This window comes from Gasterosteus aculeatus, chromosome 1 (genome assembly GCF_964276395.1).
Source record: "Gasterosteus aculeatus chromosome 1, fGasAcu3.hap1.1, whole genome shotgun sequence".
Lineage (NCBI taxonomy): Eukaryota > Metazoa > Chordata > Actinopteri > Perciformes > Gasterosteidae > Gasterosteus > Gasterosteus aculeatus.
Window position 1 is genome coordinate 2,713,989 of NC_135688.1, and position 22,259 is coordinate 2,736,247.

Consider the following 22,259-nt stretch of genomic DNA (forward strand, 5'->3'; position numbering starts at 1 on the left):
AGAAGTGCTGCATTGAAGACAGTAACGTAGTAACGCGTTATTACGAAATTAATTAAAGAAACGTCTCCTCTCAGTCTATTTGTCCATTAATCAAACATTTTTTGGGGGGTATTTTACACTTTTTCTTGCCTCCTTTAGCGGTTGACTGTGTCTCTGATGTGAACTATACGGAGGAGACATGTCCACTGTGCGTCTCTCTGTCTCCTTTTTCTGCTTTGATACGGTACATGTTGAAGTGTTTGTGTATGTGAGCAGCCTCCCCAACACTTAATCTCCTGTGTGTGTTTGTGTGTGTGTGTGTGTGCGCGCTGCAGTCTCAATGTTTAGCTGCAGTACCTCAAATGCCTCAGGCCACAGCCATCTGTGCCCCCCCCCCCCCCCCCTTCCTTCCTCCACTTCTTCTCATTTCGCATGCACACAAACACACACACACACACACACACACACTCCACCACCACCACCACCGTATATCTAATTTATGACCGCGGTGAGTGCGTTACACACACTCACGTATGCATAATGTATCACGTGTGTGTGAAAGAACTGCGTGTGGGAGATGAGTGTGCGACACCGGCCGGTGAGTCTTGACCACAACTCCTCCCTCAACCAGCCCCTTAAATATGTGTGTGTGTGTATCACCCATATCACAGGATTTCTATCTCACTCTTCCACCAGATCAGATATAGTGTGAGAGGAGAAAGGGGCAGTGTGTGTGTGTGTGTGTGTGTGTGTGTGTGCATAAAGGCCCAGCTGTTTCTAGGTTTGACATCCGCATGCAGGCAGAAAGCCAGATGTCTCATTAGGCAAATTTGATTGGCTCGCTCATTTAGAATGCAGCGATGATACAGTTCCATGTGTGTGTGTGTGTGTGTGTGTGTGTGTGCATTTACAGTACATAAGAGGCCCGCCTGTATAACTACTTTCACGTGTTCCTGACGTATGTGCATTCATTCACGGTTTTGTTAATATTTGAATTTACAGGCAGAAAAATACATGAAAACGTTTTAAAAAAGAGACACTTTAGTCCCTTTTTAACGGCTTCCCACACAACTGTCACTGCATTTCTACTACTCCTCCGTCTCTCCTTTCATTGGTTATTATCATTGATTCGTTAGACGCCTGCAGGGTTTGAACTCCCACCACTAGAACCTCAGACCTCAACTTGTGACGGTGCCAGTTTTCGTTGAGCCAGCGAGGCCGGAGACTTGACCAACCACGTCAGCCACTTTCACTTCCCCTTCGACGGGTTCAAAGACGTTCAACCTCCAGTCGATCTCCCCGCCGCGCAAACGCTGTCAATACAACCCCTTAAATGAAATAAAACAGTATGAAACATTTCATTCATTTAAAAAGAGTCACGTAAAACAATAATTGGGACACTCCATTGTTTTACAGTACATGTTATTACTTTAAGTAATTACACTTCAACAATTAAGCACTTCGGCATCATTTTTGAGGGCCAATATCAACTAACTTGGACTTTGACTGTCCCCACTTTTAAAGCTCAACCTCTGAGTGCCGTCCCCCCACATTTGATTCTTCATGCTTTAACTGTCCCCTTATGAGCGTTATTAGGCGGAACTTTTAAGGGTCTCGACCTCCCGACACTGCATGAATCAATCCAGATTAAACGTATTTGAACGTCCCCCGGTACAAACCCACCCATGTCTTTATTCTACCAACTGCCAATGCGACATGGAGGACACACACACACACACAGGAGGTGTGCTGCTGCTCTCTAGTGGTCCAAAGAGACAACAGACAACTCAAATCTGTCAAGTCCTGACCGACGCAGAAGAAACCGTCTGCAGGTGAAATGCAGGAACTCGGGTTCAACGGCATTCGAGCAAAGTCCACATGGAGCAGAAACCTCTCGATGAGCAGCAGAGGAAAAGGCACTTTAGCATCATTTGGGCTTTCTGTCCGTCATCCGGATATTTATTTAGCTGTTAAACGCTGAACTACGTTCACCAGCTTTAGAGGCTCACTTTTTATGTTACTGTCGTTTGGCTCCTCACAGGTTGAGTGGTTAAAGGTTCACATCCACAAATCAAAAATGACTTTAGTTTCAGTTCATGCTACACCTTAAAATAAAAAAAAAGACATTTGGGTTTGTTACCAAATAAATATATTACTATAATACTTTTATATTAACTCTTTTCCTCTTCGAGGTCGCTGCTTCCTGATCTTATGAACCCTCAAAGTGGGAAAATGTCAACTTGACAAGTTATGGGTAAAGACATTGATTTTTGCTTCGCTGAATTCTCTATCTGAACGTGTGTCAGACTCCCGAAGAGATAAAATACATTAAATACCTTGTAAGAAAAAGTAAAAGTCTAAAATCTCCGTCTCCTCTCATCAAAAAGATGGACGAGAGGAATCTCAGCAGAAACACGGACAAAACACGCATTGCGGTCCTCAGGAAGTCTGACCTCGCACGACAATTAAATGTCTCTCCGTCACCCGTGTCCCTGCTGTCCTTCTACCATCGCCTGTGACCGTCTCCCCGTTGGATCCCCCGCCGCGTCTCGCTGGTTACAGTCTGACGTCGGCGATCCGTCCTCGGCCCCTCTGCCTCTCCTCGTCTCCTCCTCCTCCTCCTCCGGCGTCTCCTCCACGCTGCCTTCCGTCCGCCCCTGGGACGCTTCACTCCCCCCCGCGCTCCCCCTCCCCTCACTCCCGGCGTCCGTCTCGGGGTTCTGCGCCTCCCTGTCCCGGCACGGCTGCCTGCGGATGGTCCGTCGGTTCTTGCTGCGCCGCGATTGGTTGCAGTGCAGCGTGCGCCGGCGGTGCCATTGGTTGAGAGATTGCTGGGCCTCGACGCTCAGCTGACGGGCGGCCAGCCGCGGCCGGAAGCTGCTGATGTAGTAGAGCGAGGCGTAGAGCGTCGTCAGGTAGTAGCCACCTGTTGACATGGCGGACGCAGCAAGGGAGACGTCCGCGTTACTCCACCCGAGGAATCTGGCCAAATAATAAATAAACCGAGTGCTGTGTTTACGCACTGTGTTTGCCTTACCTTCTCCCTGCAGCTGGGTGGGGTCCAGCAGCTCCATCATGTAGTCTGTGTCCAGGTGTAAGGTGACCACGTCACTGCGGAGCAGCACCCACGTGAGGCAGGGCAGGAAATCATCCGCTCCGAACACTTTACCTGCAGGACGGAAGGATGTGGATTTAAAAGGTGCCGACAGACAAAGTGCCAGTAATAAAGAAAGAAATCATTTTAAAAAAATGAAGTGGCTACCTGAGCTAGCATTAGCACTCATGCTGTGATAGATGGTCTTGCAGACTTTGAGAAGGGTATGGACTTTCTTGTTTGGGGAGTAGGCCTCGTGCATGCTAGTCCACCTCTGCTGGATCCGCTCCAGGGTCACAGCGTCGGGAACTCCGACTCCCGCCGACCCCCCGAGCTCCTCCACGCCGTTCTTCTCCAGCACGCGCATGTTGCTCTGGAGACGCTCAAGGCTGTGGTCGTTGACTCGGGAAATGTGAATGCAGGAGTAGAGGTGCTCGGAGATGGGCTTCAGGGCCACCTTGTGGAGGGAAAGCTCCACCAGGGAGTCTGCAGGAGGGCCGAAGGGTAGGTGAGCACAAAATGTACCCTAAAAACAGATGTTAACACTTAAAGATCACTCACCCATCTCTAAGTCATTCATGTCAGTGATGCTGTCCAACAATGCCAGGATTTCTTGGTAGTCCAACAGTGTCTCCTTCAGGGACGACAGGGATGACCTCACTTCCTGTAGGAACTCCGACCCCGTGACCCCGCCGGGATCGGCCCCTTTCTTCAGCGTCATCTCCACGAATCCTTTCACAGCCTCAGCGAACGCTGCGCCTTTCCGCTCGCTCAGCTCCTGCACGCGATGAAACAGCCTCTTCTTCTGGCTGACCAGCCCGCCGATCGCCTGGCCCACCGCCGAGAGACGGTGGATGACCTTGTTGGCCAACCGTTGCGGGCCAGGGTGGTGCAGGGTGGGGCTCGCCTTTTGGGCCTCGTGCTCTTCCTCGATGCTGCTGAGCGACAGCGAGTCGAGCTCCAGCGACGGCGGGTGGAGCAAGGAGGAAGGCCTGGGCGGCGGCAGCCAGACTCCCTCTTCGATCCAGGAGACCCTGTGAAGAGACGGCGTCACCGCTGCACCCGAACCCCCGGGGGTGGAGGGAGTCGACGGAGAAGACGGAGGGAAGGTCTCCAAGCTCAAGCTGGAGACCGATTCCCTGCTGGGCCTCCTGAGAACCACGGCCTCCGGAGCAGGCGGTGCCGACGCGGTCGGTGGGCAGTGTGGGGAATCGGCAGACATGGCTCTGGTGAGGCCTGGAAAACATTGGTCGACGAACACGATTCAAACCGCTTAACTTTTAGACGGATGACCAGATTGGTTAAGTAATCCAGCCTGGCTCCGTCCGAACACCCAAACATTCCTCCAACCAACCAACGCCTTCAAAAGCCCTGCCGGTCAACGGGCTTTTAGCCCGCATGCTTCCTCACCAGAACTCTCCGCGCAGTCAGCGGCGGGCTGCTCGTCCAACGAGATGGTCCGTTTGCTCTGTAGCCCCGAACCCGCCCACTGTCTGCTGGTGCTGAGGCGCCGCTCTCGCCTGTGGTTCGACGGCGGCGAGGCTTGGCGCGCCAGCCAGTCGTCCCCGTGTTCGTAGAGGTAGAGGGGGTTGATGATACACAAGGCGCCGTTGGTGGAAGTCAGCTAAGGAATCACACAGACATCGATGGTGAAGAAACGGCACGCTTCCTGTGACACAACGCTCACCACAGTGACGGCCTAAAATCAGCTTTGCAACCGTCTCCTTTATCGTTAAGTTATGCGGAACAATTCCGTATACTTTATAAATGTTGTTACTGTTGCTACCGTCAATTCTTCTACACGCCGGAGTTACCTGTATGGAGCACATGACGTTGCTTGGCTCCTTCTGGGTCATTTCCTCGGCTGGCTGGTCGGTCGGGGTGCTGAGCCAAGTATCTGCATGAGGAAGGTATTAGAAATGAGACGGTTGTTCGAATGTCCGGTTTTCCGCTGTAGCTTCTGGGAGATGGAAGTGCTCACCGGGTTCAAGTTCAGAGAGGCGATCTTTGGTGTTCTCGGTTACACCGTAGATCCAGCGAGGAATAGAGAGACAGACGGACAACACATCCCTGACGCGCGGGAAAGAGGTGATGAAATCAAACATGGCACTTTTCCACCGAATCCAAAGCAGGAAACAGATGAGACGTTATTACATTATTACATTACAGGTCATTTAGCTGACGCTTTTATCCAAAAGCGACTTACATTACATTTTTAAACCCACGGCCTTTTACATTTTTGCCCCGGGGATCGATTAAGGGTTAGATGTCTTGCTCAGGGACACCTCGACATGGGACACGGGGGCAGCCGTTATGACACGTGCAGTAGTTGCACAAGTTCAAACGGAGGTCCAGTGACACTCAACGAGTAAAAGCAAAGTCCTGCAGGTCCTCACCTGGTCAGAGAGTAGAAGAGCACCAGCTGAGCCAAGTCAGAGAAGGACAGACGAGACTCACACAGCTGGAAGTCTGACGGCGAGGAAAGAGGGGGGCAGTTAGTCTCATTTCTGTCGAAAGATGCATTCCTGGAAACACACCGAAGCTTTTAACAGGAAGAAAGAGGTGGGCGACTTGTGAAGATAAGCCCGGGCGACCGCTTCATGCATCCCATCGCTCGCGCGAGCCGCTATCGGGTATCTTCTGACGCCGCGTGGTTTGGACGCTGAGCGGGTCGATCCGGCTCCTTTGGGCTCTTTCGGCCCGTGATTCAGACAAAGCAGAACTACACAACCCGTGATGTTATCGGGTCACTGCAAACGTTTATCGGCCTGAACAGTCCGCTGCTGCACATGTAATGATTCACGAAATAACCACAGAGTCACTGACACACACACACACACACACACACACACACACACACACACACACACACACACACAGAGAGAGAGAGAGTAGTCCGTACCTGTGCCTGTGTTTTTGATACGATAATCGACAACGGCTCCATTCTCGCCTCCAGCGGACACACACAGCAGGTTAGGCTCAGACGCCACAGAGTCACACACAACCAGGAAACTCTGCAAGGGACAGACACACACACACACACACACAGAAGGACACACATGAAATGACTCATTTAAGCCTCTGAAGCATTGCGGTAACTGGCTGAGCAGGTTTTTTTTTTGTAAATGATCATAGAGAGAGACAGCGTGGTGACAGACACCCAGAAGTTTCGGTTAATTAAGCCACCGAAAGAGCCTGCCGGTAATTACTCGACTAAAGCTGAAACCATCTCTGGTTGGCATCTCCAGTATTAATGAAAAGCATCTGTGATGCACATGCACAACTGGCATGGTTGCAGCAGTAACTACCTTTATGGCCACGCTAAGGAAATATGGAGGCTTTACCTGTTATTTAGCGCGAATTAGCTCATCAAAGCTGTGATTTTGGTGTTCTTGCTTTTAGAATCACGTCCCGTTCCAGAACTTGCTGGGTGACTTCTCTCCTAAAGCCGAACTGACTAACGCAGGCACGTTTCCTCTTTCGAAAAAATGAGAAATACACTCTCTTCTTGCTGTGAATGACTGAGGCCCATGTGAACACACAAGTTGCCAGTTAGAAAAGTGTCCTTTTCTCCTTTTTTTTATCCCTGTGGTCTCGTCACTAGCAGGGCTCAGTTAGAAGAAAGAGGATGTCAGACATGTTCATGTACCAATCGGAATCTGACAACATTTTGAATCACGATGAGTCAGTGACTTTCCAATTTCATCTGAATCGTGCTCTCAGTTGCGAAGAGGATTTTTTTTTTTTTTTTCTTTTTCCGAATGTTCTCTTCACCTCGAGACATTGAACTCAAACTGCGTAGATGTTCTTTTTGCAGAGACGAGGCGCCTGATCACGTCGCCGTCTTTGAGAAACCAAACCAAAATAATAGCCGGTTGACACATAAATAACTCAACAAATGTCCTCTCGTGTAGCGCAAACTGAGGGCTCAGCCGGGTTACGACACCACAACAGAACTTGAGAGGTGTTCTCAAGTACATTTAAACACTCACACACACACACACAGGAAGTGGCTGAGAGTGCACACAGAAATAGAGACAAGTTCACTGCAAGTCACAACACTTTGAGCACAAACATTGACTGGCAGCCGAGAGGAACTATGAGCAATTGTTGTTAATTCATAACGGTTATATTTAGTCATTTACAGCAGGAAGACGAAGGGAAAACCACCAAAGCAGAAAGTAACTTTCTGACATAATCAGCCAACACGAGGTAAAATAAAAACCCAACGACATCCTCTCCTTTCCGAGGACCACTGATACTCACCAGTGCAGCTTCGTTTTGTATCGTCATTCCCTCCCGATACACAACCCTTTTCTATTCGGCACCACTTCTGCATTCAGCCCCGACAAAAAAAGTGTTCATTGTGTCGTGAGACAACACGCAGAAGAAGGAACTAATCGTGTGGTGGCAGAGATGTGCAGGTCAGTGTCCTCTGTGGAGGAATGTTTCAGCGAAGCCACATGGTTTCATAAAACACCACATCAGAAAAACAACCGAAAGCTCACAAGAATGAAAAAACGAGTGGAACGGGGGAGAGGACGTGCAAAGAGACGGGCGAGGAAGACGACCCAGGAAGGCCTCAAGGAAGCAACACGTACGGCATTGTGATAAGAAACACGGCCAACACAAAGGCTTTTTCCCCCAGAAAGAAAATGGTTTATTGTTGGAAAACCTCCATCAAATAATAAAAGAGTCTTAAATGGGTTGCTGTTCGCAGTGAGGAGGAGGAGGAGGATGAAGAGGAGAATCTCACCCCAGCAGGTGTCCCACAGATAGCGGCGTGGGCCCGCTCTCTGTCCCAGGGGCCCCCCGGGGCCCAGGCCCGCTGACAGCCCCTCAGCTGCTGCAGCAGCGACAGCCGCCTCCGGCTGCTCCTCCACGGGACCGCCGTGGTCCCGTTGACCGAACCGTGGACACGTTTATGTGCGACTGTCTGCATCCCCTCTGGAGGGGTGGAGGTGGGTGGGTGTCTGCTGACGCTTTCTCGCCTAATGAAGGATGAAATGCCTTTTAACGTTAACTAACCCATGTTCAGTAGCACGCGGCGCTCGTTACTCACGCGTGATGGTCCGGCTCCGCGCGCTCACGCGTCGTCTCTCCTTCGGGCCGTTGGCACATTTATCCGCATGTCGCAATTGTTTTGAACTCTTCCTTCCTAAACTCTTTCTGCAACACGTTGCCTAAGAACCGAAAGTACCCGCGGCTGGGCCCCCCCCCCGGTGGGAAGCTCGCGCGCTCCTCGGACACGCGTCCGCGAGAGGTCTGCGCGGAATGGTTCCAAAGTGCGAGGAAGGACGGCTGCCGAGGTCTCCTGTCTCCTGCACGTGCTGGCGCTTTATCGACTTTCGGTTTTCACGTGAAACTGTTGAGCTCATGTTTCCTCGCGCCCCCCCCCCCCCCCCCCGGAGGTCTGCATGCGGTTAACACGGCTCAGTGAAATCGGTGAAAAGAAGCTGCGTGAACCCTGAACAGGACGGATGCAAACACACAGAAAACATAACTGAGAGGGACGGCAAGAGGACGGACGGACGGGGGGGGGGGGGGGGGGGGCCTCAAAGAAACCGCATCTTGAGGCGTTGTTTATTGGCCAGCGTTTCCATGGCGACAAGAGATGCCACTCACTTCCTTTCCTGCGACAACTAGTAACTTCCACTGTATTACAACCTTTTATTGTAAAAAGAAAATACGACATTTTCCTTTTTTTTTTTTTACAAATGTCCCAATTTATTGCAACATTTTCAGATAAGTTTCCATTATATTGTACAGGTCCGTAATGTACTTTTGCCTTTAATTCCAGGAAGCAACAACTTAACCCAAACACCTTATTTTAGTGAATCTTTTTTTTACCATCTTGTATTTCTATACTTAAACTACCCTCAAAGCTTCAACCAGCAGAATCATCTACAGTCCTGACTGCAAAGTCACGTTGTTCACAGTCTGTTGCTCCATAACATTAAGAGGATATAACTCACACTATCAACATTGTGTTGGAACAAACAATAAAAATAAATTCAAAAGACAAGGAAATGGTTAACATGAAAAACACTTAATTTAAAACACTTTAAAAGTTCCACCTTAACAGTTCTCCTGCTGTTATATTTACACCTCATCTCTCCCCCATCAAGAGGTTTCCTTCTGTGGTGCTTCTACGACCAATTGGGCCAAGAGATCAGCTCAAAACCATAAAAATACCCAAATCACCACATCTGATGTGTTTGAGACAGTAAGTCATGACCACACAGCCGAGGGTTAATATTTAGCTTCCCTCTGCATTAAAATCTGTCCATGCATTGTTACCTGCCTTGAATAGAAATATACAGCAAAGGAAGCCAGTGCAAAGGAAGGGAAGTAGGAGGTGCAAATAAGGACGTAAACAGAAGCATAAAACACGGGGACGTCGAGAGGGAGGTTGTTCAGAAGAACTTAATGTCCGCCGATGGAAAATGAGACAGCGACGCCGGTCGAAGCATCACTTCCAAACAACCCCCCTCCCCCCACCAATCATCATCATCATCATCTTCTTCTTCTAAAGACCCAGCTCCACACGGCGACGGCAGCTGCTGCTACTCCTTCTCCTGCTCGGGCGCGGCGCTCCCCTCGGCTGCAGCTCCTTCGCTCTCACCGGCCTTCTCTTGCTCCGCCAGGCTGTCAATCTTTGCATGCTCCTGCTTCACCAGCTCCTCCAGCTCCGCCTGCGGGGAGGTGGAGGGATTTAACAAGACTCAGGATTGGGAGACACGCAAGGAAAAGAGAAATCCCGGAGAAGACGTCCGTCCAACGATAGGGACTTTTGACCACATCATTACACGGGGTACAAATAGGTTTTTTTTGTTTGCTCCTGCTGCAGTTCTGTACTAAGAAGAATACCACGGGTGCACCAGGGACTAAATTGATGACTGTATATTCAGGCACCTCCTTCCTTTATCAACACAGACAGATCGGTATTGTTCACAGCAGCAGATCTTAAAATGATCGTCGGTAGGTTGATTTAATCATCAACGCAGCAGGAACATGTGGGAAGAGTCCAATGAGAAATGCAGAATAAAGCTTTAATGATACTGTGCATCTGTGCCGAAGTTCAGTTTGTGTTGCAGGATATTAAAGTAGCACAGTAAATGATAAGAACGCAATCAGAGTGAGATGCACAACAACCTCAAACAACCGACACGTGTCCTCGAGAAAAAACGAGATCACTTCAATCCACGAGAGGTGATTGAGTCGCTCACCTTCCATCCCAACAGCTCAGCAAAAGCCAGACAGCCGTCATCACAAGTACTGATGTGAGCTACGTCCCTGCAGGGGAGGAACAAAGACGACACTGTGTTAGAACCCGGACAGCGCTTCCTATCACACACACGGATAACCGCTTCAATTGGACCACGCTTTCCTCGTGGTCTCGGCAAACGTTTTATGAGGACTATTGAGAGATTACAGAGTTACTGAGTAACGACATCAAGTATTAAGATAAAGGATGAGTGTCCACACACAAGGTATTTCACAAAATGATCATCAAGACTAAAGCGTTTGCACACTCTGGTGGTGAAAAGTTAAATCGCAAGTTGTAGCGATTATTGATCATTTTGGCTCAAAATTTCCAGAACTTTTCTCCTAATTATCGGATCCGGTGGATTTGACGAGATTCAGATCGGACGTGTGTTCCTGCTGTCAGACGCAAGTAGGAGCAAAGGTTTGGAAGATGAAACAGAATCACCTGTAGGCCTTGTCTGTGTCAAAGTCCATCCCTCCTCCGAAGCCCACCAACCCGAACAGAGGATCGGCCTGCGCAGACAAACAAACACACAAACAAACACATCTCTGACAGAAGGAAAAGGAGGAGGAGACTTAGTGTTGGGATGAAGGCTCACCTGCCCCGCCTTCTCCATGTTAATGAGCAGTCGGGGGCAACTTTTTGAAACCCTAAATAAATAAACAAAAAAAAAGACAGGAGAGAGAAAAACAACGATTAAGTCATAATGCTGGAGAGGGTTTTTCTTGCAGCTTGACTGCACAATTGCAAATGTTTCCTTCAGCCGAGTCTGCGGTCGGCAGCAGGTGCCGGGAACACGGAGCCTGATCTTCAGTACCTGCCGACGAGACCCGCAAACGGTTGGACCTGCAGAGACGTGCCCATGATGAGGAGGAGATCACAGCGAGGGAAGTCCTGACGGGTAGAGGAAGACAGGTTTATTTCTGCACCGGGGGGGTTACATCGCATTCTCTTCAGGCCACCATTATGTGCTCACCATCTTCATCGAGGTGAAGAACCGAACGGGTAGACTCTCTCCGAAGAAGACGATATCTGGGAGAAGAGTAGCAAGGGAGGCCGAGATAAAAGGTGACACAATTAGCTAGCAGCCAAGTAGGAAAAAGATATAGAGTTGGTTCAGAAAGGAGGAGGAACAAAAGAATGACATGGGAAAATCAAATTGAACCCAAGACCCACCGACCTGGCTTCACCAAACTCTTGCACTTGTCACATCGAGGAATGTCTTCGGAAAAGATCTTATCTGCAAAATCAAAGGGGGACGTTAAAGTCCCAAACGAGATCACAACCAGCTCTCTGAATACAAACCAGAGGCACCTCTCATCCAGTCCAGGTTGTACTTCTGGCGGCAGGAGAAGCTCACGCAGTGGGACGTGTAGAACGTCCCGTGAGCTTCGATCAGGTCGTCTCCCTCGAGGCCGGCCACGCGCTCCAGAGTGTCGATGTTCTGAATGAACGCTCGCATATAAACGTCCGTGCAAAAACAGAAAGGGATATGCAGCGCGGGTGTGGAGACCCTTTCTTACCTGTGTGTAGCAGCGCCTCAAGTACCCCTTGTCCTTCAGCAGCTTAATGAAATAGTGACAGAGTGTCGGCTAAATGGCCCCCAACACCCCAAAAAAAACAAGTGAGAAAAGATTACATTTTCACAATCTTTAAGTGTGACTATTGAACTTGTATTTGAGTTTTGTACCTTAAACTGTCCTGGGTAAAGCTCTTTGGCCAAGGCAAAGAACGGCTCTGGATGTTTCTGAGAAAGACGATATAGAAGAACGTTACATGGTACTGTAGCAACCGTGAAGAGCGTCTCAAATCATGAAGCAGGATGGTCTTCAGATGTTTGTACAACTGTTTGCAATGGAGTGTTTTTGTTTTCGCACTTTAGGTGACAGTCCCGACTCCCGATATTCTCCAAAATATCAGACAAAGTAATAGTGCACACACCTTAAAATAATCTATCTGGAAGATGGCCTCTGGGTAAGGGAGTTTATATTTTTGCAAGTTTGCGTACAAGCCGGTTCCCGGTGAGCGGAAATCAGGGATCCCAGCCGCTGTGGGAGGAAATGATGCTCAGAGTTACAGATTCAAAAAATACACAAACAAAACAACTATTGAAAGTAGTTTCAAACTGCAAACAATCGTCTTGCGGTATTTAAACTCACATGTGGATATTCCGGCTCCAACCATACAGATGATGTTTTCACCTGTAAAGGATGCCGCGTTTAATACATGACAAGGGCTTTATGTCAACAGACTAAATCCAAGATGGTCAATGCGGGCAGGGACTCACATTTGCCGCTCTTTATGTATTCCGCTACTCCTTCCAGAGTCAGCTCGTCCAGAACCTTGTCCGCCGAGCCGAGGCCGAGGCTGCTGGAGAAGAGGTTACGCAGGAAGTCCACTGGGAGGAAGGCGAAAGGAAACGACAGATGACCATGCCACTCGAGAGTAAAAACAACACTGTGCATGCAGATAAAAATCAATAGAGACGCAAAATGTTTCATTCATGGGACAGTAAATGAATGCAGGTAGATGTACAGAATGATGACGTCAATGCAAGTGTAATAATATACAAGAATAGGGTTGTTTGCACCATCGTCTTCCACTTACTCTCTGTGTCTCCTGCAGCCTCGTCCCCGCTGCTGTCGTCCGATTGGTCCTACAAGAGACACGCGACGTTTTAATTATTTATTTACAGCAGCGGCTCTGACGGCTCTCTTTAACCTGCGTTAGTGAGACGATGGCCGGTGACGCCGCAGTGAGGAGAGGTCCACCCTTCTGACGTCACTGCTAACACTAACATGCTAACGAGCTGCCACAGCAGCAGATAAAAAAAAATACTTTTCTCACCTCTGGTTCAGGCGCAATCACCTCCTCTTCCTCTGTAAGGTGTTCTGTAGAGACAATTAAATATGACGTCAAACTCAACAGATGTTTCCTCCTGTAGTGAGGTGTTAGCCGTATAGGCAGCGAGCTAAACGAGCTAGCCCGGCGTAGCAACGCCGTCTGACGGTCAAAGTCTTCAAAATGGGACTCCCTACCTGAGGCATCAGACATTTATCCTTCTACTGACACCCTTCGGGCACAAGGGTCCGAATGACAAGGACTTTAACTCCCCGATTTTACGAAGTTGCGAAAGGGTTTCTTCTTCGGCGAGCACTCGGCTGGGTCTTCTTGTTGTTGTCCGTCAGAAATACGGTCCGTGTTCTCCCCGAGAAACAAAAGGTTCCTACCTCAGATAATGTCATCTGAAAACAACTCACAAAAAACAACACCGGCAAGAGGTTTGAAGTAGAATTAGATCTTATAACAAGTTCTGTTCACATTTAAGTCGGCTACTGAAGCATTGGAGAGGATTACGAACAAAATAATCATTGATATCTTTGTCTCCATCCAGCCTTTTCTCCCAGTCTCAGTGGTGTCCATCCCACACTGCTGCAGCACAAGGCTCACAATGGATTATGGGCTTTGGTTTCCTCACATAAGCTTCCACTGTGAAGATTAGAACATACATACAGACACACTAAGATGTGTCATTTGACATTATTTATCATTGTCAAACACAACTTGTGAATCCCTCGGTTACAAGACAACACATTTGACAATAACAATAAATAAATCAACAATAAATGTTGAAAAAACTAAAATCTTTATTCTGTACATTTACATTTCTTCAAAAGAAAATACATTTACAGATGAATATCATTTACTTGAGATAGAGCAGATTTTATTTTATTTTGGGAAGGAACACGAGCAGATGTGGTGACATGTATTATATTTTACATTACAAAGCCAAAGGATCCAACCACCTCCTGGTAGTAGATTATTTTTCAACACTTACATGCAGTTTTCCTTTGACAGTGTCCAAATCAAATACAAGTCTATAACTGGTTCATGCTTTAAAGCAAATTTTACATGGTGTTTAAATGGTGAAATATCCAGATCTGTCATCTGATGCTGTTTTTGGGAGGCGGAGTTAAAGGAAATGTGAGTCAATTGGCTCTAAAGAGAACCCAAAGACGTGGAAGATCACCAAAAGATACATGTATCTTTATTATAACTTCCCATCTTCCCTCTGCAGTTCTCTTTACGCTTCCATGGTTACGACCGACGCCGCAGTCAACTGAAGAACGGTGCGAGGGGTTTTCTCTTCGCTCCGTCGGCTCTCGTTCTGTCGGAAGAAGACGAAGTGACGGCGGAGCTCCCTCAGAGGACTCCCTCTTTCCTAACGCAGTCTGTTGCTTCCCGTACCTCCCGCTGCCCTTCCACCTCCCCTCCTCCAAACTGCCCCAGGCTGTGGTCGTAGCCGGTAGCGACGATTTGGCACTGTGGCAACATCTCCTCCAGCAGGAGAACGACCAGCCCGGGACTCGAGACCTTGGGGAGGGACGACACGTCCAGGCGACGCAGCCCCCTGCCAAACGCGAAGGGAGGAACTTCACACAAGTGTTGGAAAACTCAAAAATTGCTTCGAAGTGTTTGGACACCTACTTGAGATTCCTGAGTGCGGCCAGGCCGCCGACCGTTATGCGAGGACAGTGAGAGATGTCCAGTTCCTCCAGAGAGTCCTGGAAGACATGGAGCCCCGCCAGGAACCAGTCGTCCACTTCAGGGCAACCTCGTAGTGACAGAGTCCGCAACGATGTCTGCCCCTCTGAGAGCACAAAGCCCATCACAAACATGGACATCCGAAATATGGTACATAAACACTACTAAAAAGGAGGGGAAAAAAATGGTATTTTAGAGGGAAAAACAAGGGAGCATTTGAGCCTCTTACCCAGGTTGCCCAGTCCGCCGGAGTTGATGACTGTGTGGCTCATGTTCACTTCCTCCAGGAGTGTGTCTTTGTGATTCAAGAAGTCCCAGTTGAATTTCCCCCTCCGGTCTGCACGGAACCACTCGGACTGGCCGACATATCTGAGGACACAACGCAGACCATCACATGTCTACGGGATCACAGCGTGTTTTACAGATTAAATGTAAATATATTACCCGGTACAAGATACTCATTTTAATGATAATAAAATGACAGGTGAGGGGAAATCCTTTTTTTTTTAAAATGCGACCAATGAATGAAAACTCATTGAAAGACATTAAATGAAAATGGAGTCAGACAGGGTGTCGGTGTGTTATCATACGAGTTGTTAAAAGTAATATATGTAAATCCATGATGGCTGGCATGAAAAAAGAAAAGATTTACATCCACAGTTTTCGGTAAGAAAAAAACGTACAGAGACGAGGAAGTGGGGCACTTACCTAAATCCTCCCTTCAGACTCAAGACATAAAATGCTGCCGCTATGTCCGCGCCATATAAATTCTTGGTGTAGCCATAGTAACTATGAGAGACAAAAGGTGAAATCAGTGATGGATGAATATAAAAACAATAACATGACAAAGTGTTTTTTTTACACTTTTTATATTAATAAAGACTTTCTTTGTTCAGAAATTCTGGTTGCAGTTGAATACAGCTGATGGGTCGTGGGGAGAAAACTCCCAAAATGTTGCACAATGCCCTCATCATACAACGCGTTGCTCCTGATGTAAATATTGCATTTTCAATAATGCCACTTAAACTTTTATATGCAAACGCACGAGCCTGAAAACACGTGAAAAGGGAAGATGGTGCACAATCCTTTTGGCCGGACCGGGAGCTCCTTACGCGTTCCTCCTGTGGATCGCCATCCTCTTCTGCCGGTGGCCCCAGCTGAGCAGCATCTCCACGTCATAGAAGCGCTGCGCGAGGAAGAGGAGGAACCTCGTGTGCAGAGGAGGGGAGGGCGCGGGGCTGGAGCTCCACGGTCGCTTAGCAACGGCGAGGAGCGCCGACCGCTGGCAACACCTGCGGAGAGACTGAAGAGAGACGAAAGGATAACAGGTAGTCAGATGGAAGCTAACTAACGTTAGCTAACAGCTAACCTAATATTAAGCATGTTGAATCGTGAAGTCCTTTCAGCAAGTTATTAACACCAGCACACGTTGTATTTAGTATATACTCTGGCGTTTATAGAGAGCGAGTTTAATATGCTTATTTCTACTGTAAACTGCAATAATAAGTCAACATTTGAAGGGTAACTTACCATGAAGGCGGCAGACATGACAGCGGCGTTCTACGGAACGTCGTGAAGAACAAACGTTGGACGTTCGCCTTTAATGACAGCTGCTGTTCCCCGTGGCCGCCGCCGGGTGTCGCTATGCGCAACGTATTTGACGCCGACCTGACTTGACCCGAGAGAGAATGGAGACGAACATCTGTGGTTATAATGGTCGGGTTCATTCAGAAATACTGGACAATCTTTTCAGATCATACTGTAAATACCGGAGCATGAGAGGTGGTCACATGATAAAAGGCAGGAGAATAGAGTTCATTGGAATCATTTTAACAAGCCAATTTGGAATGTCATCTTGTTGCTGAAAAAACAAAACACTCTTTAAAGTCAAACTTCAAGTTAAGACCGTTGATGTAACAGGGATTGCTCTCCTGTTAGGATAATACATCAGCAAGGACATTGCCAGTGAACCCTGTCTACACTTAAATATGATGCCCAGATCACCAAGACAACCACGGTGCCCCCATTGCAACCCATGCAACCTATAGTACTTGATGTTTTAATGAACAAAAAAAAACATGTTCATTAAAAGTATTTGTTAGATACTGTAGCGTGCCTTAAGTTCACAATACAATAGATGTGCAACATATCTGCAGAACATACTTGGTGTCGCCTCGTAGAACTGAAGCACGATTTAGCTTTTTTATGCTTTTATTTAGAAACAATTACAACTTGGTGAAATGGAAACTGACAATAAGACCAAACATAATGAATCCAAACAGAAAGAAAAATAACAAAAGAAAAATAGAATAATTAAACACTAAGTCTCAGCAGCTATGATGCATTCAAACATAATTTTAGCTTTTATTTTCCTGTAAAAACTCTTTGTTTGAAACGAAAAAAGCTGACTCTCACACATCATCACACACACACACACACACACACACACACACACACACACACACACACACACACACACAGAGCTCGCCTCACACCTGCCGGTGAAAACAATTGACAAATGAGATCACGGGGGACTGGCAGAGAAAAGAAGTGAGACAAAGCGGCTCAGTCAGTGATCGGGTGCGTTCAACACGCTGCCGCAGAGAGATGGATGAACGTTCCGCTGTGAATCCGTGAAGATTTGCACACAAATCTGGAAAAGGAGGGTTTCAACTCGCTAAATTCAAAGTCAGGGAGACGGTCGGCAATTCCACGGCGGCTTTGTTTTGGTTAGTGAGATTGACGCGGGGTTAACGAGATCTGGGGAAAAGCCTGGTGGGACATTTAAAGTCTGTTTTGTCCGCGCTGCAGCAAATCACATGAACGCGTGGACCGATCGATGCATGCTGGAATGGATCGATTGCGTACTGGACCACAATGTTAATGCTCTAACAAACTGAGAGATGGACGCTGTTTGCATTGTCCTTGTGTGTGTGTGTGTGTGTGTGTGTGTGTGTGTGTGTGTGTTCTAAACACTCAAATTAATGATCATCGATTCTGATGCGTTTGAACTTTAGAGATCAAATATTCAGCATGCAGCCTCGGTTGGAAAACCTCAAAACGAATCAATCTTTATCAAAACAATTTATTTATTCATGTCAACCCCCAAGAATGTTCATATGTCCAGAACAAAAAGGCTGTTGGTTTGAATTTCAACGTTCTGTGTTGTTGATGGGATATTTTCCCCTCTCATTTCGTTTACACGCGGTTTGACTGTGTTCGTCTGTGTTTTTTGTCTTGATTTGAAAGGTGAACTGTGCAGTATAAGAAACCCATTCTTACAATCGCACTAAATTCCCAAACATTTATATAACTGAGTAATAATTGAATAACCTAAACTTCAGCATCATTGTACATATGGACTCCAGGAAAAAATAGAATCAGGAGTTCTTCGGATTAAAACACATTATGTCTTATCTGCATTCAGCACGTTATGTTATGTAAAGGCAGATTAAAATCTAAATGTGGCTTGAGTTGAAGACGAGCTAAACGTGTGGAGGATCGTATCATCTGCATGACAATTTATTACTCAAACGTTAGAGGAACAAATGTTGGAAGGTTTTAAATAGTAGTGGATCCAGCTAAGAACCCTGCTGTTCACCCTGGGTTATTAAACGGGACGCAGCAAGACCGTCAGTCAGAAAACGGTCCCAAAACTGAGTAAAACCTATGAATTACTTAAAAATAATTGGCAGATAAATCAATTATAAAGACAACTGTCTATCGCAGCCTGAGGTGATAATGCGGCATGCCGTTGTTGTGCTCTGCCTCCCACGAATTGAGTTTAAAATGCAGTCCTATACGCTGATATTTATCCATTATCCTTCCACTCGCTCAGGTCGGCGAGTTCCCGGCGGGGATTTACTGCCAGCATCACGCCATGCACGCTCAGCGGAAGGCTTCGACACTTGTGGGAAGATCAATTCGGCCGGCTTCTTGTTAGCGGGAAGGAAGCAGAACCACTTCAGCCGTCTTGCTAGCAGATTAAGGCTGAGCTTCCCTAATAGCTCCTCCCCTGTGGCTCCCCACTTTTTACTGAGATCCGCTGTGCGTGAGGGCCCTTTGGGAACCCCATTAGCCAGCAGTGTCTCTCTCCGCCCCCACGTCTTCTTGCAGAGATGTGGCAAACACACACACGCACACACACACACACACAATCACACACACGGACCTCCCGCTCACATGCACGAACCTCTGCGGCGTCTCGAGGCCGTTAGCAGCTGTCAGGGTGGTCTTGTTTTGAGCGGCTCCCCTAAGGCCAGTGTGGAGTCCGTCCGCTGCGCCCACGCTGGACGGGTTGGTTGCTTAGCGCCCACAGAGAGGGACGGTCACCGGGAGGGCACGACAGCAAAGTGTGTGGGGTATTTCTGCTTTGCATTCGTGCACAAGGCCACTTCGATGGAAATGGTGATGTCGAATAAGATTTAATGCACTTACTGTTATCATTAATGAAGCGATTTTCCTCTCAATGCACCCTAATTGGCTTCCACACACACACACCGTCACACACACACACACACACGTACACCTTCTGTAATTAAGTGTGCGTTCCTCTGCTGCACTATTAGTGTGATGTGTGTCCTCTTATCTTTTGTACATTCGCTCATTATTCAGACACCTTTGTTTACCGCTTCAGTGTGTGTGTGTCTGTCTGAACACGAGCACATGATCATCATCACGTTATCTCTCTTTTCCACACATCTGTACTAATTTCCATGAACACAATTAATTGCCGCTGTGCGGCGGCGCACCGACCGAGGCCCCGTCTTCACGCACGCGCCCTGAACTACACAGCTCTGTTCGTCTCGCAGGCCCGGTGTCTCCTAAAATAGCACTTCAGCCAAAGATAGCATCAGCGGAGCGGAGCGGATGTCATGGGATGGAGACCGGTGAATAAAATCCCCGCCGTTCACTCGGAATCTTCATGTGGCGTCTGCACACACGTGCACGTGCAAACTGCTTCCCTTTGGAGATCGATCCTTTGAGCGTGACCCTGAATGAGAAGTTCTAGTGCGAAAGTGGAGCATCAAAAAAAAAACAGCCCGTTAGCGTTTTTGGGGTTGCAGTTTTGCTCTGCGACTTCACAGCAGAAATAAACAGCGTTGAATGAATGTGAATTGATTTATACATGCACCTTCTCGTTGCCATTCAGCAGCTTCGGTCCAAGTTTACCTCCTTTACAACAGCAAATACACCAGGGTCCATTTCAAATGTTTATTGTGTCGGGTTTGCAAAGGTGTTCACCTCCGCCTGTAATACAGCCACTGTACATACTTTATACCAGTATTCCCGCTGGGTTGGCGAGAGTTTTCAAAGTGTCTGCTGTATAGCGGTGGATGAATAATGCAGAGGAAATAAAGGGCTTTTTTCTGCACCGCAGCTACTCCAGCTATGATACGGCAGATGCAACCTGCTCGACTTCTGAGTGACTGCTTGCATTGAAACGCAGAGACACAGAGTCATTTCTCCTCCTGGAGCTCCTTGAGTTTACCTCAACAAAACTGGGTTGCGTAGCACATTCATTCCCGTCAAAGAGGAGTTGATGGGTTTCACGTTAAGACTATAAATATATGTAGTTAGGGTTAATTTATTATACATATCAGTCATTTTATATTCTGTCACAATGTTTTATTCCACATTTTCTTTCTTTGACTTCTTGCTTCTTGCTACTTGAGATGGGTTTTTTAAATTCAGCTCACGCCTCGTCGTTTCCGTTCACGTTCCTCAGTAATCTCTCCCTCTCTGTCAGCAGAATATTGAGTTCAGCCCGTGGTGCCTAATAAGCGCACATGCGGCGCGAAAAAACCTTCTACTTGTCAAAAAAAAAGAGAAAGGAAGAAAACGACGCAGAGGGAGAGAGCCAAAGAAGGAAAAAGGAGACAAAAGATTCAAAACGACTCTTAAGATCGAGCTGCGAATCATGAGTAATAACTTTGAATTCTGCTGCTGGTTGGCGATGTCATCGATCACGGCGCGCTGCTTTTGCTCCGCTGCACCTTCATTAAGCTGATAATGGACTGTGGGCTGCATGTCACATCTGCTTCTACTGTGATTAAATAACCTCCCGGAGCAGCCAAACTCGCTCCCAGTCTGTGTAAACCAACCGATAAATGGCTTTCATTGGTACTAGTTGGTTTACCGAGTAGCACGAGCCTGCAGTTTATATTTGAATACAAAGTCTTATCAAACGTTATAACGCATTGTATGGTGTTACAGTCAAAACCTAAAACCCTGGTTGTTTGTCATTTGACAACAAAACCTTTGGTGAATGTCTCCTTAATCAGGAGCCTTGGCCCTTGCAGGTGATAAGCTGATTGGGGGGGATGAAGACCTCCAGACGCACAGCAGGAGGTCTGAACATGGAGACGAGTCAAACCCGTGTCTAAAACACCCAGCGGTTTCTGGCCCAAACCAGTCTGAGAAGTCCCCCCCCCCCCAAAAAATGTAAAAGGTGAGATCCAATTCATTTTTGAAGATTCTTTTTTTAGGAAGCACGCAAAGGTTTTTTTTATATATTAAACCGTCAGGAGCCCCAAATCTCAGCAGTGTTGTTCAGTATTTAACGCTGAACAGCTGGTTTGGTTGCTTTGACCCATCTGATTATTCGTTCCAATTGTTAAACCATCCAGATTCTTCTCCTCTCAAGATTCCCAAGAATACTTTTCCCAATAAGGTTGTGTTACAGCATGCCAATGGGAAGCTTATTTCCCTGTAAGAATACAATCTGGCATTTATGTATTCATACATACACAGTATATATTAATGTGAAGTACTGAACGTAACGAAAAATGGCTAAAATGCCAATGAACCGGCAACATCTGCAGCCTTTTGATCAAACAAAACGTTGCATGTGTTTCAACACAAAGAGACTGATTATGTGTACCAGCACATTTTGGGGATGACATGGTGCCAGGCCTGCTTTGTGTCAGACCACACCGCTGGAACAGACTCTTTGCTGGTGGCTGCAGATGTTTGCTTCAAGGCTTTCTTCTTGTCTGCGGGAGTTTCTCCACATTGCGGCGTATCATTTTGATGGACACGACTCCTCTGATCTGGGAAGGTTTTTTTCTGGTAATGATTAAGAAGAACTTGAGTAATGTAGAGTAATGTGCGGTCGGTCTGTAAATGCTGCTCTACAAAGTGGCATTTAGTTGAATCCCATCACGACCGCCCGTCCCTCACAACGCAGCGTAGAAAATTCCCACCAAAAGATTGTGAAAAGGCGGCGAGATCTTTTCTCCGTGAGTGGAAGTGACGTCAGTAAAAAGCCCTCTGAGACGAACGCGTGATGTGAGGCGTCGTGATGAATCACTCGCTGAGTGCTTTTCACAGATCAGGGTGAACACAGCTGTATCTGAGAGGATCTATACA

At 47.4% G+C, this 22,259-nt stretch overlaps 3 protein-coding genes across 4 annotated transcripts; all 3 read right to left on the reverse strand.

The window, feature by feature from the left end:
* Window positions 1-1,330: 1,330 nt before the first annotated feature.
* Window positions 1,331-8,595, reverse strand: rinl (Ras and Rab interactor-like). 2 transcript variants are annotated; one of them, XM_040183818.2, is made up of 11 exons: window positions 8,136-8,595; window positions 7,830-8,064; window positions 5,976-6,087; window positions 5,470-5,542; window positions 5,055-5,143; window positions 4,888-4,970; window positions 4,484-4,697; window positions 3,635-4,309; window positions 3,242-3,559; window positions 3,017-3,148; window positions 1,331-2,905 (listed from the first exon to the last, which is right to left on the reverse strand). In XM_040183818.2, the coding sequence occupies exons 1-11, from the start codon at window positions 8,192-8,194 to the stop codon at window positions 2,460-2,462; spliced, it is 2,436 nt and encodes an 811-aa protein (XP_040039752.2). In that variant the 5' UTR covers window positions 8,195-8,595; the 3' UTR covers window positions 1,331-2,459. The 2 variants fall into 2 exon arrangements, with proteins under 2 accessions (XP_040039752.2, XP_040039761.2); XM_040183827.2 differs by lacking the exons at window positions 7,830-8,064; window positions 8,136-8,595 and adding an exon at window positions 7,340-7,511.
* A 178-nt stretch (window positions 8,596-8,773) lies between these two features.
* On the reverse strand, window positions 8,774-13,796 carry sirt2 (sirtuin 2 (silent mating type information regulation 2, homolog) 2 (S. cerevisiae)). Its single transcript, XM_040182224.2, has 16 exons — window positions 13,382-13,796; window positions 13,191-13,234; window positions 12,951-12,999; window positions 12,631-12,741; window positions 12,503-12,544; window positions 12,285-12,391; window positions 12,034-12,090; window positions 11,867-11,935; window positions 11,658-11,787; window positions 11,524-11,583; window positions 11,320-11,375; window positions 11,161-11,237; window positions 10,942-10,993; window positions 10,788-10,855; window positions 10,303-10,369; window positions 8,774-9,768 (listed from the first exon to the last, which is right to left on the reverse strand). Exons 1-16 carry the CDS (start codon window positions 13,395-13,397, stop codon window positions 9,640-9,642), a joined length of 1,134 nt encoding a protein of 377 aa, XP_040038158.1. The 5' UTR covers window positions 13,398-13,796; the 3' UTR covers window positions 8,774-9,639.
* Window positions 13,797-13,970: 174 nt separating this feature from the next.
* On the reverse strand, window positions 13,971-16,626 carry dmac2 (distal membrane arm assembly component 2). Its single transcript, XM_040182239.2, has 6 exons — window positions 16,419-16,626; window positions 16,001-16,191; window positions 15,597-15,677; window positions 15,118-15,257; window positions 14,832-14,994; window positions 13,971-14,754 (listed from the first exon to the last, which is right to left on the reverse strand). Exons 1-6 carry the CDS (start codon window positions 16,434-16,436, stop codon window positions 14,547-14,549), a joined length of 801 nt encoding a protein of 266 aa, XP_040038173.2. The 5' UTR covers window positions 16,437-16,626; the 3' UTR covers window positions 13,971-14,546.
* Between the last annotated feature and the right edge of the window lie 5,633 nt (window positions 16,627-22,259).